This window comes from Entelurus aequoreus, linkage group LG02, assembly GCF_033978785.1.
Source record: "Entelurus aequoreus isolate RoL-2023_Sb linkage group LG02, RoL_Eaeq_v1.1, whole genome shotgun sequence".
Classification (NCBI taxonomy): domain Eukaryota; kingdom Metazoa; phylum Chordata; class Actinopteri; order Syngnathiformes; family Syngnathidae; genus Entelurus; species Entelurus aequoreus.
This window is the reverse complement of record NC_084732.1, coordinates 73,049,256-73,069,813: the sequence shown is the minus strand read 5'-3', so window position 1 is coordinate 73,069,813 and position 20,558 is coordinate 73,049,256. Positions and strand designations below refer to the sequence as shown.

The window sequence follows — 20,558 nt, the reverse complement described above, 5'->3', positions numbered from 1 at the left end:
AGTTAAGTTTAAGTATGTATTCTATGAAAAATTACTCAAGTATTGAGTAGCTTGTGAGTAACTTCTAATTTATTTAGTAACTATTTTTTAATAGATTTTGGACTACAATTGTAGTTGATGTGAGCGTGCGTGTGTAAAACATTAAAGTCATATATCCATATCCATCCGTTCATTTTTTCAAAATAATCTTACTCATCTCACCTTATGAAATGTAACTTACTTCCCCAAGTATTATTTATGTATTTATTTATTATTGTGATTACTTATGGAGTATATTGTGAATAAATTGAACAGGAAGTGAACAAAAGTTTTAGCAACTGTTATGTAAAAGAAAAGGGGTAGGATTAAATAAGCTCTGCTTCTTCCTACTCCTTTTTGAACATGTTGAAAAGAGGAACTGGAAATTGTATCATGTTGTATGCTTGCATGTTCGAACTAAACTCAAACTCAGACTCAATATATATTTATTGCAGCATTTTTTCTCTATTGATAATTGGAATTTCTGTAGGCTGAAATGTGAACTTTTCTACTGACACAGATGACAGCACATGATATGAATGTTCTTTTTACAAGATTGAAAGTAATCATTGAAGACTTGTGCTGCCTCGTCTGATGTTGTGTCACTTTTTTACCGTCAGTACGTTTCTATGTACGAAATAATCTGATTTGTTAAATATTTGTTTCTTCAATGTCCATGTGGAGTTGTAGTTTCCACGCTCTTATCTCTAATTTGTCTGATGGCCCTATGCAGTGTGCCTCTCGCACACTAGGGGGCGATTGTGGTTTCAAGAAAACATGCAACTTTTCTCTGACTACAATTAAACATTTTAAGTTTGCATTGATCATGCAAACTTTTGACCACAAACCCGGTGACATTTGTCTAGCGGTAGACGTGAACTGGGGCTGCCCGCCGTCATGCTCATCTAAATAAGAAGGTATTTATTTTGAATTTCAATTGAACAAATAATAGCGTTAATATGATAGGAGGTGTTGTTAGTTAGTACCAGTTGTATTCAGACGACGTGCTAGGTTTTCATTTATAATTATTGCATGCTCTGTTCAAATGTTTCAGCATTCTGCTAATTTTTAAATATTACAAGTAGCGATGTTCCAATCTTTTCTTGTAAAATGTTTGTTTCGCCCGGGCTCTGCCATTTTGGAATCTGATGTCACTATGCACGTTGCGTAATGGCCCGTCGTTTGCCGCTTCTTTTTAGTCATTGCACCTGTGGATTCTTCGATGTCTGGCAGAAGGAAGTCCGACAAGCCAAGCCAGGCCGCTCCAAGCCTCGTGCGTCTCCTGATCCGGATGTCATGGAGGTATAGGTCGTCGACTCTGTCCTTTTTAGGAGCATAAGTCGGAAGATGGATGAAATGCGACAAATCCTCGACAATCTTAAATCTGTAGTCAGAGGGGAGCTAGCGGCTGCCATGGAACCATTCGAGAGCATTCTCTCGTCCCAAAGCTGGGCCATCGCTTGCCTGGATCTTATTGCTAATTCTAATGCTAAAAAGTTGACCAAACTCCATGCTAGCGCTAACAACCTAACTGCCACCGTGGATTGCCTCTCAAAAATTGCAATGATTTCGAGAGCCACTTGAGGTGGAATAATATCCGAGTGGTGGGCCTCCCTGACTGCCGTGAGGGCCCCCCGTCCGACTGAGTTCCTCGCTCAATTTTTGCAGGAGGTCCTGAAACATGGAGACAAGCCCATGTCTGACCGCGCTCACCGGACCCTCAAATGGCAAACCCCCTCGGCCGTTCATTGTACGAGTGAATGTATTTAAAGTCTGGAACCAGGGTCTACAAAGAGGATTTTAATTTCCCCTGACTTCACCCCGGCTGTGGTGCAGAGGAGAGCTGCCTTTACTGCGGTGAAGAAGAGGCTGCATTCATGTCCCAACGTGAAGTTTAGACTTCTCTTTCCGGCAACGTTGCGGATCACTTTATCCAACAGCCAGACTCAGAGATTCAACAGAGGCGACAGACTTTGTCGACAAAAACATTAAAATGGGACTTTACCCAGATTCGTTCTAGTTGGCATGCTAACATACTAGCAGGAGCTAGAAAATACCGGAAGCGTAAGATATCATACCCTTTTTACCAATTGTGTTCAAATTTATTCAGCTGGTATAGTTCCTGTGTTCTGTCAAAATGACTAAGTATTTTTTGTATTATCTTATTGACTAATTTGCCGGTTGTATATCGGTCTTCTTATATGGACGCACATTTGATTGAAGGAATGGGTTTTGATGGGGGGCTGCAGTTGAACGGGTTGTTTGCATCTTTTTGCTATGACCCAACCTAATCTAACAGCGACGTCCAGCGGGTGTGACTTTAAGTTTACCAGTTTTAATTGCAAAGGTCTTAATAATCCTATAAAACCGAGTAAAATTTACATGATCTCCGCCATCTCCGTCCAGGTATTTTTCTTGCAGGAGACTCATTTCAAACTTTCTGAATACTTGAGGAGAGTATGCATTGGACAGACTTGCCAATCTTAATTTTCGGGCAAATCGAGGGGAGTTGCTATTTTGCTACATATATCTGTTCCTTTTGTACACTCAATTGTATTTCCGATCTTAATGGGAGGTTTTTTATTGTCACGGGCCAGATTTCCAACACCCCAGTAGCCCTTGTAAATGTTTATGCTCCTTTTTAAAACGTCTTTTTCTGAATCTCCCTGACTTGTCAATGTACTATTGATTACTAGGAGGAGACTTTACTGTCAATGTACTATTTAATACTAGGAGGAGACTTTTAACTGTTGGCTTGATCCCCAGCTTGATCGTCCATCACCCAAAACATTCCTTACCATCAAGGTCCTCTAAGGTAATTCAGTCTTTTATGGAAAAATGTTCTATTTCAGAGGTCTGGTGTTCCTTAAAGGCCTACTGAAATGACATTTTCTTATTTAAACGGGGATAGCAGGTCCATTCTATGTGTCATACTTGATCATTTCGCGATATTGCCATATTTTTGCTGAAAGGATTTAGTAGAGAACATCGACGATAAAGTTCGCAACTTTTGGTCGCTGATAACAAAGCCTTGCCTGTACTGGAAGTAGCATGACGTCACAGGTTGTGGAGCGCCTGATTCGGACCGAGAAAGCGACGATTACCCCAATAATTTGAGCGAGGATGAAAGATTTGTGGAGGAGGAAAGTGAGAGTGAAGGATTAGAGGGCAGTGGAAGCGATTCAGATAGGGAAGATGCTGTGAGAGGCGGGTGGGACCTGATATTCAGCTGGGAATGACTAAAACAGTAAATAAACACAAGACATATATATACTCTATTAGCCACAACACAACCAGGCTTATATTTAATATGCCACAAATTAATCCACATAACAAACACCTCCCCCCCTCCCGTCCATATAACCCACCAATACAACTCAAACACCCGCACAACACACTCAATCCCACAGCCCAAAGTACCGTTCACCTCCGTAAAGTTCATACAGCACATATATTTCCCCAAAGTTACGTACGTGACATGCACATAGCGGCACGCACGTACAGGCAAGCGATCAAATGTTTGGAAGCCAAAGCTGCGTACTCACGGTAGCGCGTCTGCTATCCAACTCAAAGTCCTCCTGGTTGTGTTGCTGCAGCCGGCCGCTAATACACCGCTTCCCACCTACAGCTTTCTTCTTTGCTGTCTTCATTGTTCATTAAACAAATTGCAAAAGATTCACCAACACAGATGTCCAGAATACTGTGGAATTTTGCGATGGAAACAGACGACTTAATAGCTGGCCACAATGGTGTCCCAATATGTCCGTTACAATCCGTGACGTCACGCGCAAGCGTCATCATACCGAGACATTTTCAGCTGAATATTTCGCAGGAAATTTAAAATTGCACTTTACTAATCTAACCAGCCGTATTGGCATGTGTTGCAACGTTAAGATTTCATCATTAATATATAAACTATCAGACTGCGTGGTCGGTAGTAGTGGGTTTCAGTAGGCCTTTAAACCCATCTAGAAAGCAATATTCTTTCTTCTCTAACGTTCATCACACTTTCACCCGCATTGATTAATTTCTAGTTGATAACAAATTACTCTCATTTATATCTAAATGCAAATATGATGTGATTGCTATCTCCGATCATGCTCCAATTACAATGGATTTTTTCTTTTAAAACCTGACAACCACATGTGCACCTAATATACGCTTACTTAAAAATGAGGACTTTGTGGATTTTGTTTTGCATCAAATAGATTTTTTGTGCTCTTGAGGAAGACTCCCGGTATGTCGGCCTCTGTACTCTGGGAGGCGCTGAAGGCATATAGTGGGGGGGGTAGATAATATCCTATACAAGTTATGAGAAAAAAACTCAGGAAGAATAAATTGACGAATTTGACACAACGCATATCTCTGTTGGATAACTTGCACTCTACCTCTCAAAACCCAGACACTAAGCCAAGGCTCTCTCTCCACAGGCAGAACTTGATGTCCTTGCGACAGACCGTGCTACTGAACAAATACTCTGTTCGAGATCTCAGTTCTATGAACATGGCGATAAAGCTGATAAACTATTAGCTCATCAACTCTGCCAGATATCAGCATCCCATTATATCCCGCAGATTCAATGTGATTTAGGTATAATTATGGATGTTCTTGAGATCAATAATGTATTCAAGAACATGCGTCCCTCTACTCATCTGCTCAATGTATTACTCCTGAGCTTGATAATTTTTTTGACAATTTGGGCATCCCCTCAGTTGATCAGTCTGCTGCGGTAGAGTTAGAGAGACTAATTACTGCTGCAGAATTAAATGCGTTATCACTACAAAACGGGGAAAAACCCGGTATCAGATGGCTATCCTCTCGATTTTTTCAAAAATATTTGACATAAGCGGCAGGGCTTCCCCCTGAGCCCATTGCTTTTTGCTCTTGCCATCGAGCCTCTGTCAATAGCGCTTTGTACCAACCCTCTTATTACGGGCATATGTAGACACAATGTGCAGGTGAAGGCAAAGCAAGGCAACTTTATTTATTTAGGTGAAAGTCTCTCTATGCAGAGGACCTCCTTCTATATTTCTTCGACACCTCTGTCTCGGTACCGGCTGCTTTAAGTACTGGACATGTGTATGGTTACAATTGAACTTTGGGAAAAGTGAAATATTTCCTATAAATTCTGCTGCTAAGAAATATCCTCTGCATAGATTTCCCTTAAAGATTTCCTCACAAAGTTTCACATACTTGGGTATCCAGGTCATTGATACATTTTCATAGCTTTAAAAATCCAACTTTGTTCCACTGTTTTCCAGAATCCAGGCAGATTTTGATTGGTGGTCCTTACTTAATTATCTACAGTGGCTCTTGTCAACTGTTAAAATTAATGTACTTCCGCGTTTTATATGACTTTTTCTCCCTCAGTCCTTTTTCCGTAGATTAGATAGTCAGATTTTAGACTTTATTTGGAATAAAAAGACTCACAGGTTACATTAACATTATTTGCAGACAACCAAATCGTCGGGAGCATTAACACTACCAAACTTTAGATTTTACTACTGGGACACCAACATTAGAACTCTTAAATATTGGCTGCAATATGAAGCATTTGATCCCTCTCCGTTATCACTGGTTATGGAGGGTAACTCAACTAAACCAGTATCTCTTAGGGCTCTGGTTCACTCTCCCATCGACTCTTGTACTTCCGCTTTTACGAGAAATCCAATTGTAAAAACCTAATTCAGAATGTGAGTTCAGTTTAAGCGTTATTTTGGCTTACAGACTATTTCTAGTCTTGCACCCGTCACTGCTAACCATGATTTTCGTCCCTCTCTTGTCGATAGTGCCTTTAAATCAAATCTGGGGATCAACAGCATTTAAGATTTATACATGGACAACAATTTTGCCTTTCTCTAAACTCAATAAACAAATGTTAAAAATATAGATTTAACATTTAGATTTAACATTAGGTTTACACAATGTGTTTATTTTAGATTAAAATAAATTATTGATTTACTTAATTCTGTCCCATTTGACATCTGGACATTATATATTTTAATAAAAAGTATATCTATAAATAACATTTGATTGTAATGTGATTCTGCAAAAAGAACCGACCTTTCTGTTAACCTACATAGCTCAGGTCAATGATTTTGAATTCGACTGGAGGAATATTACCCTTTTTTTTGCAGAATAAGAACACTCTAGAAATCACTATAGCTTTGGCCTTGGTTCTGCTCGAAGAGACACAAAAGATGAGCTCACCCTGTTATCTATGCACTCTCACACACATATATTATTATCTCCAGTTGAATGTGTCATGAAGTACCAGGTGAGGGAGACAGTTGAGAAGATGTGTGCTCTCCAACAAGGCGAGGCAAGCAAGGAGGCATAGGCACAAGAGACGGACAACCATTTTACCAAATGCTCCGACCTTTAGACAGTTCGGTTCGCTCTCCAGCACTGGTACTCCTTTATCTGTGGAATAAATTGTTAAACTTCATTTCTAGCCTCAAAATAAAAAGATCTGGGTGGACTCTTCCCACCCAAAGGGAGGGTCCTAAAAATTCTGACGATGACTGACATGTAAAAAAGGCAATGAAATTGTGGAAACACAAATAAGACATAGCATATGTCATAAAAGCAAGGGAATCCTCCATAGTGGTGGTGGAACCCCATTATAGCATGAGGAATCTAGCAAGCACGAGGAAAGAATTGTATGTCTTGCTATTAAAATGAGCTCTATGGCTCATTCAGTATTTGTCCATGCAATATATAATATATTGCATGGACAAATACTGAATAGGTGGATTAATGACCGGGCCTACCGGGCCCAGGCCCAGGGGGCCAGAGGCCCCAAGGGGCCAGGCCAACTTGGCCCCGCGGCCGCGACCCAAGCAAAACTACTTTTGCAAAAATAATAATCTTAAGCCCCAAGGGGCCAGGCCAACTTGGCCCCGCGGCCATGATCCATAGAGGGTAAGAGGCCCCAAGGGGCCAGGTCAACTTGGCCCCGCGGCCGCGACCCACAGAGGGCCAGAGGCCCCAAGGGGCCAGGCCAACATGGCCCCGCGGCCATGATCCATAGACGGTCAGAGGCCCCAAGGGGCCAGGCCAACTTGGCCCCGCGGCCACGATCCATAGAGGGTCAGAGGCCCCAGGGGGCCAGGTCAACTTGGCCCCGCGGCCACGATCCATAGACGGTCAGAGGCCCCAAGGGGCCAGGCCAACTTGGCCCCGCGGCCACGACCCACAGAAGGCCAGAGGCCCCAAAGGGCCAGGCCAACTTGGCCCCGCGGCCGCGAGCCACAGAAGGCCAGAGGCCCCAAGGGGCCAGGTCAACTTGGCCCCGCGGCCACGATCCATAGAGGGTAAGAGGCCCCAAGGGGCCAGGTCAACTTGGCCCCGCGGCCGCGACCCACAGAGGGCCTGAGGTCCTAAGGGGTCAGGCCAACTTGGCCCCGCGGCCATGATCCATAGAGGGCCAGAGGCCCCGAGGGGTCAGGCCAACTTGGCCCCGATCCATAGAGGGTCAGAGGCCCCAAGGGGCCAGGCCAACTTGGCCCCGCGGCCACGACCCACAGAGGCCCCAAGGGGCCAGGCAAAATTGGCCCCGCGGCCATGATCCACAGAGGGCCAGAGGCTCTCAATCATTATTATCAAAGCTAATTCTCAAATTGGATGGATCACACAACCTCACTCACATATTCTTTATCAATTATTAAAGGTTGTTTCTGAATTTTGATCACAGAACTTAATGCAAATATTCTTGATTGATTGACAAAGCTCATTCTCAAATTTTGATTACACAACCTTACTCTGACAAATTATCATTATCAAAAAGCTCTATCTCGAATTTGGATCACAGAATCTCACTCAAGTATTCTTAGCTGTGCCCCTCCCCCATCAAGTCTTTCATAAACCGGTCTGTTCTTTTAGAATCTCCTCATTTGGTATTTTGAACTCGTGAGAGACTGCTCAAAATTTGGTTTCCTTTCCCTCAGTTCAGACTCAGAGATAATTTGAAATCATTCAACAAGAAGTTTAACGCGCGCACACACACACACACACACACTTGAGTTGAGCATTACTTGGAAATTCTTATATTTTCCATTTTGCTGTTATTATCAGCATCTTCCCATTTTGTCCTTTTCTTTCGAGAAAGTTTACAGTCTGACATTTGTCACTGCTGTCAGTTAATAACTTTTTGGTCTTTGACCCATTTTGTCATTTTCTCGATTCGATCGTCACTGACCACTCTCTCCTGTCTGGCAGACATCGTTGCTGCCATCATAGCTAGCAAGCTGCCTGCAGCGGGTCATCCCTATGTTCCCCGTCCCTATGTTACCCGGGTCCTATGTTCCCCTCTACCGGGGAACTAAGGACCCTTTTTAAAAAAAAGGGTTCTATGTTCCCCGCTGCGGGGAACGTACAACACTTTTTCCAGAAAAGGGTTCTATGTTCCCCGCTGCTTCCAATGCGCGACTAAGTAAGACGCACGCAGACACGCATGACAGAGACGCGTTTAAGTTGTCGAAGGAAGGAAGTTCGCGTTTGAGTTGCTCTATCTGCTGCCGCACGCCCTGTGACAGGTTAGGTTTAGGGATGGTTTTGGTCAGGGCACAATTTCGCCAAAAAAGTGCTCCACAACGCCCTGTGACAGGTTAGGTTTAGGGATAGTTTTGGTCAGGGCACAATTTCGCCAAAAAAAAGTGCTCCACAACGCCCTGTGACAGGTTAGGTTTAGGGATGGTTTTGGTCAGGGCACAATTTCGCAATTTCGCCAGATACAATGCAGGGAACATAGGACCCTTTTTTAGAAAAAGGGTCCTAAGTTCCCCGGTCGCATACAAAGACCCAGGAACAACCGGGGAACATAGGACCCGGGGAACATAGGACCCGGGGAACATAGGCACGCTCCCGCCTGCAGATAGCAACATTTTGGTGTCCTTTGGGAAAATATTTAGAAAGAAGACAAAAGTACACACAGTTGTACAACTATTATCTTTATGATCTTTTTTTTGTTAGTTTCTCTGTTACTGTGTGTGGCCAATTAAGCGACTTTTGGCCATACCTGGCTGGTGACATTTAGCGACTTTCTGGTTGATGTTAAGATTAATAATAACAACAGTTCTCTTCATCTTAATGCAATTTATTGTGTCTGTCTCTCCACATTTTGCCATTAGGTACTTTGAGCTCTTGTTGGTCAGTCACTCTAAGGTACATTGTTGCTGCCATCATAGCTAGCAAGCTGCCTGCAGATAGCGACATTTTGGTGTCCTTTGAGAAATATTAAGAAAGAAGACAAAAGTACAAGACATTGTACGATTACTATCTTTTTAAAATTATTTGTTTCACTGTGTGATTGACCGACTTTGCCGCTAGATTTCGCGTCTTTTGGCCATACCTGGCTAGCGACTAAAAACATCATTTAGCGACTTTTTGGTTGTGAAGATAAGTGGTAAAAGCAGATCTTCCTGTTGGTCTTCCCACATTTTGCCATTTGGTACTTTGCACTCTTCTTGGTCACTCCAAGGCATTTGTCCCTGCCTTCAGCTAGTCACTTGGCTCTTTTGGAATATATTTCACTGTAATTGGCTCTCTCTCTCTCTTTCTCCTCAGTACAAATCAGCCTGTTCCCTTGCCATTCATCACTGACCACTCTGCTCTCCTGTCTGTCAGACATTATTGCTGCTTGCAGATAGCTTGGGGTCCTTAGAGAAAATATCAGAAGAGAAAAGTACACAATTATCTTAATTATCTTTTTTATTCAGTCAGTCCTTCAGTGAGTCCCAGTGTGTTGGCGATTAAGCAACGTTGGCATTCAATTAGCGACTTTTGGCCATACATGGCTGGCGACTCAAAAAACTAGAAAAAAAGTACAAAAAGTTGTACAATTAATATCTTTATTATCCTTAATTCCCCTGAATCCTAGAGTGTGTTGCAATTAAGCAACTTTGCTGCTAGGTTTAGCGACTCTTGTTTTGGGCATACCTGGCTAGCGACTACAAACATTATTCAGCAACTTTTTGGCTGTTAAGATTAACGTTAATAAATTAAATCCTAATACAATTTATTGTGTTGGTCTCGCCATCTTGCTATTAGGTACTTTGAATTCTTGTTGGTCTCTGCTAAGGTATCTGGCTGTTGTCTTTGCCTTCAGTTAGTCACTTGGCTCTGGAATATATTTAACTGTACTTGGCTCTCTCTTTCTCCTCAGTACAAATCAGTCTGTTCCCTTGCCATTTAGACATTTTCTTGATTGGATCATCACTGACCACTCTGCTCTCCTGCTGTCTATCAGACATTGTTGCTCCCATCATAGCTAGCAAGCTGCCTTGGTGTCCTTTGTGAAAATATTTAGATAGAAGACTAAAGTGCACAAAGGTGTACAATTATTATCTTTTCAAAATATTTGTTTCACTGTCAGTGTGATTGACCGACTTTGCCGCTAGATTTCGCGTCTTTTGGCCATACCTGGCTAGCGACTGAAAACATCATTTAGCAACTTTTTGGTTGTGAAGATAAGAGGTAAAAGCAGATCTGCCTGTTGGTCTTTCCACATTTTGCCATTTGGTACTTTGCACTCTTGTTGGTCACTCCAAGGCATTTGTCCCTGCCTTCAGCTAGTCACTTGGCTCTTTTGGAATATATTTCACTGTAATTGGCTCTCTCTCTCTTTCTCCTCAGTACAAATCAGTCTGTTCCCTTGCCATTTAGACATTTTCTTGATTCGATCATCACTGACCACTCTGCTCTCCTGCTGTCTATCAGACGAATCAGTTGATTCTCTGCTCTCAATTGTCTATGCTAGTAAGCTGTTATTCTCTGCTTTGGAGTGTTGATGCTGGGTTGCCAGTTTTCTAAATCACCTCACACACTTGAAGGAAGCAGCACCGATCATAAACACACAAACAAACTCACACACACACACACACACACACACACACACACACACACACACACACACACACACACACACACACACACACATAGTTGGTTTATCTGTTGTGATAGGCAAAGAGCCAATGTGCAAAGAAAGAAGGGAAATATGGATCATAAACGTTTAAGTGGAGGAGCTAGAAAAAAAATTCAGCAAGAAAAGAAAAAAAAGGAATCAGTTTTACTTGAGAGTGTTCCAAATATCTCCAGCTTCTTCAGTACAAAGACATCTGCTGAAAGCAATTCTATAAATGCTACTGCAAATTCAGCTAAGGTTAGCAATGCACCTGAGCTAGCATGTAGCTCCCAAGATCCTGAGACCACTACAAGTGTAGACACTGAACCAAATGCTTCTGATGCTTATGATTCAACCAATTCAGCAGTAGCCAGTTGCTCGGATGAATGTGAGGTCACTGCACCTCTGGACAGCATAGAAAATGAGCTGAATCTTTCTTCAACACCATCTACAGTGACAACTCTACCTAGTGATCCCGCTAAATGGGCTGAGACCCTCACTGAGTCAATGAAGGAAGTTCTTATTCAAAGAGGTGCAAAATCATTTCACAACCGTCACAGCCATTATCCAGCTTCTGTGAGGAACAGTGGGCTAGGAGGCAAAACCCGATGCCTAAACAATGAACATTTTACTTCACACTTGCCCAATGGACAACGAGTACAAAGAGAGTGGCTGATGTACTCTCCCTCTACTGGTAATGTTTACTGCTTTGCATGCAAACTGTTTTCCCCAAAAACGCATTCTTTTGTGACAGGCTATTGTGATTGGAAACACTCAGAAAGATTTGGTGAACATGAGCGAAGTGCTGAGCACATAACCTGCATGCAAGCAGTCTTGAACCGCGCCAAAGGTGCCACAGTTGATGCAGACCTGTTCAAACAGTTTCAGGCAGAGAGCAGCTATTGGAGGCAGGTGTTACAAAGAGTTGTTGCAGTCATTAAATTCCTTGCAGAAAGGGGCCTTGCATTTAGGGGTAAAAATGAATCGTTAGGGTCTCCTCTCAATGGGAACTACCTTGGTATTCTGGAGGTCCTGGCTGAATTTGATCCCTTTCTAAAGGATCACATCAGAAAGTTTGGGCAGATGGGTCGAGGTAATACCTCATATCTGTCCTCCACCATTTGTGAGGAATTCATTGAATTGATGGGTGCAAAAACCAAACAGGCTATAGCAGATGAACTGCAAGCAAGCAAATACTACTCTATCATTGTGGATTCAACCCCAGATTTATCTCATGTGGACCAATTGACATTCATATTCCGTTTTGTTAGCAAAGAGGGCAGTGTTGTTGAACGCTTTGTGGGTTTTGAGCCCATTACTAGCCATACAGGTGAAAGTTTGGCTAACTGTGTCATGTCTGTGTTGGAAAATCTAGGGTTAGAGCTGTCAAATTGCAGGGGGCAGGCTTATGATAATGCCAGCAACATGTCAGGGAGGTATAATGGGTTACAGGCTCACTTAAAGAAAAGCAACCCATTAATACACTATATTCCATGTGCAGCTCACTCTTTGAATTTGGTGGGAGTCAACAGCATTGACAGATGTGGAAATGAAGTCTCTAAGTATTTTGACTTGATTCAGTCTATTTACAACTTCACAACTGCATCCACACACCGATGGGACAGGGTATTTGGCAATTCCAACATAGATCTCACACTTAAAGCTTTATCCAACACGCGTTGGAGTTGCCGTGCAGAATCTACCAAAGCACTGTGGCAGAACTACAGTAAAATAAAAGCAGCACTACAGGTTATTTCCACTGATGACACAGAGAAACGAGACACACGAACTGAAGCTGACAGTCTAGTGCGGAAGCTGGATTCACTTGAGATGGCCTTCATGGCAGGCTTTTGGGACACTGTTCTGTCCAGATTTCAGGCCACAAGTCTGCAACTTCAAAAAGCAGACATGGACCTTGGTACAGCAGTTAGATTGCTGGAATCTCTGCGCACCTTTGTTCTCTCCCAAAGAGATCTATTTGATCATTTTGAGCAGAAAGCCTTAAACATGTTGGGTGGCACCCCATCTTACAGGGCTGAACGGACGAGGAAACGTAAAAAGTTTGCTGATGAATCAGCATCCCCAGATGTTGTGCTTGAGGGAAGGCAACTGTTTCAAATAGAGACATTTATTGCCTCTATTGATCAACTGAGTTCAAGCCTTAATCACCGTCTGGAGGCCTACAAACATCTGAACAATTTGTTCAGTGTCCTTTTCTCTTTGGATACAGAGTCCAATGCTTCAGTCCTTCACAAGGCCAAGATTCTCACTGAATCATACCCATCTGACCTCAATGAAAGTCTTGGACAGGAGCTTATACAGTTCAAATCTTTTATACAGCTCAACAACACTGATGAGGAGAGGACCCCTTCAGGACTGCTCAAAACAATAATACATTTTGGACTACAGCCTACGTTTCCTAATACATACATTGCGCTACAGATTTTTCTCACTCTACCGGTCAGTAACTGTGAGGGAGAACGCTCATTCTCTCTTTTGTCAAGAGTAAAAAATGAGCTGCGCACAAGAATGACTCAGAAAAGATTAAATGCGTTATCTCTAATGGCAATTGAGAGTGAGCTGACAAGAGAGTTGGACTTCAATGATGTGGTGGATGATTTTGCAAAATTGAAAGCACGAAAGAAACCCCTTGCTTAAAGGTGCACTGTGTAAGATTTTTAGGTTATTTCCAGAATTCACCCATTCACTAATGTTAGGCTACCTGTTTTCATGAATACTTACCACCACCATAAAATTCTAAGTATCCATTATGACTTGGAGAATTGCACTTTTGCCATTTCTGGGAAGTGTCACCTGGATTGTGAAGATAGGATTGACTTTAGGCAGAAGCTTGGTGCTTTCTCTGGCAAACTGAACCTCAAGCTTCATTCTCTGCAGCTTTGCATTCTTGTGCAGACTTTCATCCACAAGGAACTTTTCAACTTCCCCACTATCGTGAAGGGGCCATCAAAAGATTTCAGTGTGTCCAGCATGTCTAGTCTCTTACTCTCCTTTCTTTGAGCCATCTCTTGTTTCTCATCTGCCCTACTCTCGAATTTTGCCTTCATGAATTTACTCCAGTTGAGTTCAACCTCCCTTTTTGCTTGTGCTGCTGCCTTGAAACCTCTGAAGCTCCTGGCTCTTCTGTAAAATTATTGACCTATTGACTGCGTTCAGTGTGCCCAACTTCTTCAGTTTGTAGTCCACCTTGCCACATTGTCTCTCCATCCCAATGTTGTGCACAGGGGTGCCATCAATGTTACTAGCCTGTTCACTGACAGGGTCCATTGGGAAGGTCTCCTCATCCATCCTCTGCCTGGCCAGGACAGTCTTCAGATGGGGCAGCATGAGATCTGTCAGCTGCTTCACTTCATCCAAGTATTCGGCAGCCACGTCTGACACTGAGTTCAGGACATGTCCAGTGCCTGTCCAGCCACTATAGCATTCTTGGAAATGGGCTATCTTGACCTGCATGCAGCCCTTGTACCATGAACTGGCCTACACCTTTCTTTGTGGTGCTCTCCGATGCATGTTATCATTTTACCTTTCTCCTTCTCCTCAAGCTTAACCACAAATAGATACAGACTTTGAGCCTCAATTTGCTGCACAGCTGCCGTTATGCCAATGTGTTTTCCTAAGATATTATTTTATTTTTAATGATAGAAGGGAGGAAAAGGGGGCAAAAATCATGTCCGATTTAGTTTTTTGGGTGGGTTGGGGGGTTTATTTCATGATAGCTACCAACTTCCAATACATAATATCTCTCAAATGACCCAATGCACCATCACTGAAGTGGGCGTAATCATTTTCAAAAATGTTTATTTTTAGGCCATTTATCCCCTCCCCCTGTGTCTGTGTGAAACCTGTGCTTGTCAGTGTCTGTGTGGTATACCTAATAGTGTGTGTGCAGTATGTGCACTCTTCTGTACAGTACAGTGTGCATGTCTGTTCACAGTATACAGTATTTCTTGCATAGTGCGTGCGTGTGTGTGCGCCCACACGCGCGGGGGGTTGAGGGGCCAAGACCATGTCAGGCCCAGGGGGCCAAAATTTCTTAATCCGCCCCTGAATATATTAGTCCGATTTCTCAAATAGTTTAGCTCTAAACAAGCCTCCTACAAGCCATGGAAACAACTTAATCTGAGTGTGTTTCGTTTTGGAAAAGTTGGACAAACACACCTGCATTATGCGATCTCTCGAGAGGGTTTGTGCCGCCAGAGAGGACTCTTCGTATCGTGAATGCGCCAGTCTCAGTGTCCGCTTAATTCGGACTCGCGAACGAAATAGGAATGAGAGGAAAGAAAATGAAGCAGATATATTAAAGGCAAATAATAAAGCGTATTCAAACCTCTTCACACTGCATTTGTGGACTCCCAACTGATTAGCAATAGCTCTGTATTCCACAGAATCTGCAAGATAGTCCGGAACATTAGCAACTTTCATCTGGAACAGTATCAGTCCGGGCACGAACAGTCTTTTCCTTCAGATTTAAAACTCCTTTCATCAATACACACAGCCTTTTGAATGAACTCCGAGACATTCAAAAGTTTTGTTTGCATGAATTCTCCTTCCGAAAGTTCCTTCGAAAAAAAACTCTCCCACAAGTGTTTCTTTCCTTTGGTCCTGGGTCTGCCCCGGCACATTCTTGGTAGTAGTGACATGTTCGTAGCACAGTACCAGATACTTCTTGATACTCTCTGCTATTTAACATCAGCAAAGCCATTCAAGACGTAATATTTGTAATTTGTGTCAATATTGTCATTGACATCAGGTACAACAATTCGTAAGGATTCGCGGAGGTCTTGTGTGACGTCATAGGTCAACCGGAAAAGAAAAACATGTATCCCCCCCCCCCACGGCGTATGACCAATAACCGCATTAGAGTGTGTGCATGGATACTTGGATTCACACGTAGGTGTGAAAATACATGAATGCGTGGAAACGTAGTGACTGTTTCTTTTGTTTTCAGGACAGTTCACAAAATAAGTTGAACCATGCAGAGCAAGACGCTGCTAATCATGGCCTACATCCGCTTGGCCTTCATCTTTGGAATCATTGCCATTATGACCTCTCTCCCCTCAGCCGTCATGATTGGCGTCATCTTCATCCCAGCATGCCAAGCTGGCATCATTCCGTCTTGGATGGAGAAATATTTCCCTTCATTTTATGTAAAACTACACTTTTACACTTCATTTGCATACATGAATGCTGAATACTGGACCAAGTTGACAGACAACCTTTCCTCCTACAGAATAGACAGGCTACTGAGAACTTGAACGAAATTGAGGTAAAGAAAAACACATTTTTACACTTGGATAATAAAGCTGATCCTGATCATTTTCTCCTAGAAATTCAGGCCTCTGATGAAGACTGTGAAACAACGTCTGGACAAGATGGACCATCAGATTGCGGAAGCTGCGAAGGAAATTGAGGTAAAAACAAATTTTTACACCTTATTTGATACATACATGAAAGAAATGGATGCAATTGACCATGAACATCTTGTCCTGCAGAGACTTGGACCAATTGTCGACACGCTGAACAAGAACGCCACAGACGAAAGTAAGTAAATGTACAAACCCCGTTTCCATATGAGTTAGGAAATTGTGTTAGATGTAAATATGAACGGAATACAATGATTTGCAAATCCTTTTCAACCCATATTCAATTGAATGCACTACAAAGACAAGATATTTGATGTTCAAACTCATAAACTTTTTTTTTTTTTGCAAATAATAATTAACTTATAATTTCATGGCTGCAACACGTGCCAAAGTAGTTGGGAAAGGGCATGTTCACCACTGTGTTACATCACCTTTTCTTTTAACAACACTCAATAAACGATTGGGAACTGAGGAAACTAATTGTTGAAGCTTTGAAAGTGGAATTCTTTCCCATTCTTGTTTTATGTGGAGCTTCAGTCGTTCAACAGTCCGGGGTCTCCGCTGTCGTATTTTACGCTTCATAATGCGCCACACATTTTCGATGGGGGACAGGTCTGGACTGCAGGGGGGCCAGGAAAGTACCACACTCTTTTTTTTACGAAGCCACGCTGTTGTAACACGTGCTGAATGTGGCTTGGCATTGTCTTAGATGGCAGCATATGTTGTTCCAAAACCTGTATGTACCTTTCAGCATTAATGGTGCCTTCACAGATGTGTAAGTTACCCATGCCTTGGGCACTAATGCACCCTCATACCATCACAGATGCTGGCTTTTGAACTTTGCGTCGATAACACTCTGGATGGTTCGCCTCCCCTTTGGTCCGGATGACACGATGTCGAATATTTCCAAAAACAATTTGAAATGTGGACTCGTCAGACCACAGAACACTTTTCCACTTTGCATGAGTCCATCTTAGATGATCTCGGGCCCAGAGAAGCCGGCGGCGTTTCTGGATGTGGTTGATTAATGGCTTTCGCTTTGCATAATAGTAGAGCTTTAACTTGCACTTACAGATGTAGCGACAAACTGTATTTAGTGACAGTGGTTTTCTGAAGTGTTCCTGAGCTAATGTGGTGATATCCTTTAGAGATTGATGTCGGTTTTTGATACAGTGCCGTCTGAGGGATCGAAGGTCACGGTCATTCAATGTTGGTTTCCGGCCATACCACTTACATGGAGTGATTTCTCCAGATTCTCTGAACCTTTTGATGATATTATGGACCGTAGATGTTGAAAGCCCTAAATTTCTTGCAATTGCACTTTGAGAAACGTTGTTCTTAAACTGTTTGACTATTTGTTTGACTCGCCCCATCCTTTCTTGTGAAAGACTGAGCATTTTTTGGGAAGCTGTTTTTATACCCAATCATGGCACCCACCGGTTCCCAATTAGCCTGCACACCTGTGGGATGTTCCAAATAAGAGTTTGATGAGCATTCCTCAACTTTATCAGTATTTATTGCCACCTTTCCCAACTTCTTTGTCACGTGTTGCTGGCATCAAATTCTAAAGTCAATGATTATTTGCAAAACATTTTTTTATCAGTTTGAACATCAAATATGTTGTCTTTGTAGCATATTCAACTGAATATGGGTTGAAAATGATTTGCAAATCATTGCATTCCGTTTATATTTACATCTAACACAATTTCCCAACTCATATGGAAACACGGTTTGTAATATGAATAAACTTGACCCATGACCTTGACCGCACATGTGTCATCCTGCAGCCAACGCTGCGGTGGTGTTCTCAGCATGGTTGGGAGATATTGGATGTACCTTTAAGGCCAGGAATGAGAATAGAGCATTGGTCTATAAGAATGTGCAGATTAACATGGGTGGCGGCTATGACGCCAAAACAGGTATGATGTCACCTCACTGCTAACTCGCGTAGTATTTCATGACATATGCTGTACTGTAAGAGTAGTGCTATAGACTATTCTGAAACACACCTACTGCTGACCTTTAAACCAGCAGCGCTAAGGGGCACCGATTCCACTAACATTTGTATGATTGTCCTCCTGCAGGTGTTTTCACAGTCCCCATCAAGGGCCTCTACTTCGTCACCTTAACCTGCGGCACAACTTCTAAAAAGATTTACGCATGGGTGGCAAAGAACAACCAAAACAGGATGGTCGCAGTGGAGATCAGCAAAAAAAGTAAATGGAGAAGCGCTACCAACAGCCGGGTGGTGGAACTTGAGGTGGGCGACAAACTCCAGGTTTACTTGTTAGTCGGCTGTTATATCTACGGCTACAATAAAGAGAGCACATTCAGCGTTTTTCTCATCAAGCGCACTTGAACTACAGGTGGGTGCATCGATCCTCATATTAGTATCATTGATATAGGGCAGTATCAGATGGATCGTGGAGGGATGACATATCATTCAGTCCTCCTCTGTGTGCCCTACAGGTTGGTGCTTGAACCTGTGGCCATGTGTACATGGGCAACATTTTATTAATCTGATAATAATCCGGATTTGAATGTTACTATGTACACTACCGTTCAAAAGTTTGGGGTCACCCAAACAATTTTTGTGGAATAGCCTTCATTTCTAAGAACAAGAATAGACTGTCCAGTTTCAGATGAAAGTTCTCTTTTTCTGGCCATTTTGAGCGTTTAATTGACCCCTTAAATGTGATGCTCCAGAAACTCAATCTGCACAAAGGAAGGTCAGTTTTGTAGCTTCTGTAACGAGCTAAACTGTTTTCAGATGTGTGAACATGATTGCACAAGGGTTTTCTAATCATCAATTAGCCTTCTGAGCCAATGAGCAAACACATTGTACCATTAGAACACTGGAGTGATAGTTGCTGGAAATGGGCCTCTATACACCTATGTAGATGTTGCACCAAAAACCAGACATTTGCAGCTAGAATAGTCATTTACCACATTAGCAATGTATAGAGTGTATTTCTTTAGAGTTAAGACTAGTTTAAAGTTATCTTCATTGAAAAGTACAGTGCTTTTCCTTCAAAAATAAGGACATTTCAATGTGACCCCAAACTTTTGAACGGTAGTGTACGTATGTGGACCCTGAAAAAAATGATCTGATTATGACATGCATTTTCTTGCATCACACCTTGATCCGGAATACTTTACGTTGACATGCGCACCATATGCTGTAATAGTAGAGGTGTGTCATTGCTTGTGGTCTGGCGCCATCTTTTGGACAGGTTTGATCACTGCAGGCGCAGAAAAAGCAGTGACTTCCGCCGTAAACAAACGTAGCTTTGTGCATTTGTCCGACCTTGTCACTGTATTTATTTATCATGCTTTTTTTCTGTTCACGACTTTTTTTTTACCTCTCTTTCTGAAATGGAGCTGTTCCGTGCCTTTTATGTTGCGATATGTACGGGTTGCCGCCCGTCTTCATGTTACCACATTCTGTGTATGTGTCTGAGGCTCGCAGTTAGCACTTTTAATAGCTGTAAGGTCGTGAATAAAACAGCGCGTTAAGATGAAAACCGGATCCCCCTTTTTTGTTACATCGACACATGACACTCAAGGACATCCCAGCAGGCCCAAGACATTGATACAACGTTGATTATACATACATATCCTTTAGAAATGACTTTGAAACAACGTTGCAAAACAGTTGTAGTTGTAAATTGGGACAACGTTGATGTCTTTTATTTCGATTAATTGTGTCCATGTGCGCATAGCTAGTGTGTTCACCAACATCAGGCAAGACTGGCCCTGGTGAATGCCGGCTGAGTTGATTTTCTACTCGGCACTCACTTCGCCCTCCTTGAGTTGAGTTGCGTTATTGCATGTGTGTGTGTTCATGCAAGAGTTCCAACAGCGTATGATGCAATGAAACAGGGAGCATGACAAGCGACATAGTGTATTGTAAGCTGTCCAACACACTTTTATTAAATAACATGTTGCAATGTTCTGTTTTTACTGTTTAACTGTAGTTACTGTTGGACTGTTGAATAATTACTACTAGTAGTACAAAACCCGTTTCCATATGAGTTGGGAAATTGTGTTAGATGTAAATATAAACGGAATACAATGATTTGCAAATCCTTTTCAACCCATATCCAATTGAATGCACTACAAAGACAAGATATTTGATGTTCAAACTCATAAACTTTTTTTTTTTTTTGGCAAATAATAATTACCTTAGAATTTCATTGCTGCAACACATGCCAAAGTAGTTGGGAAAGGGCATGTTCACCACTGTGTTACAT

General features: G+C 42.4%; 1 protein-coding gene across 5 annotated transcripts in view; it reads left to right on the top strand.

Moving 5' to 3' along the window:
- Positions 1-20,219, top strand: part of LOC133638920 (uncharacterized) — a 46,575-nt gene extending 26,356 nt beyond the window's left edge. The window contains exons 2-8 of one of the 5 annotated variants that reach the window (XM_062031973.1): positions 15,891-16,089; positions 16,173-16,208; positions 16,270-16,353; positions 16,435-16,483; positions 18,093-18,224; positions 18,390-18,671; positions 18,775-20,219. In XM_062031973.1, coding sequence (XP_061887957.1) covers positions 15,916-16,089; positions 16,173-16,208; positions 16,270-16,353; positions 16,435-16,483; positions 18,093-18,224; positions 18,390-18,664 — 750 coding nt within the window. In that variant the 5' untranslated portion in view covers positions 15,891-15,915 and the 3' untranslated portion in view covers positions 18,665-18,671; positions 18,775-20,219. Of the gene's footprint in view, positions 1-1,217; positions 1,321-15,890; positions 16,090-16,172; positions 16,209-16,269; positions 16,354-16,434; positions 16,484-18,092; positions 18,225-18,389 lie in introns of all 5 variants that reach the window. The other 4 variants (XM_062031980.1, XM_062031963.1, XM_062031969.1 and 1 more) reach the window with 4 other exon arrangements.
- The last annotated feature ends 339 nt before the right edge of the window (positions 20,220-20,558 follow it).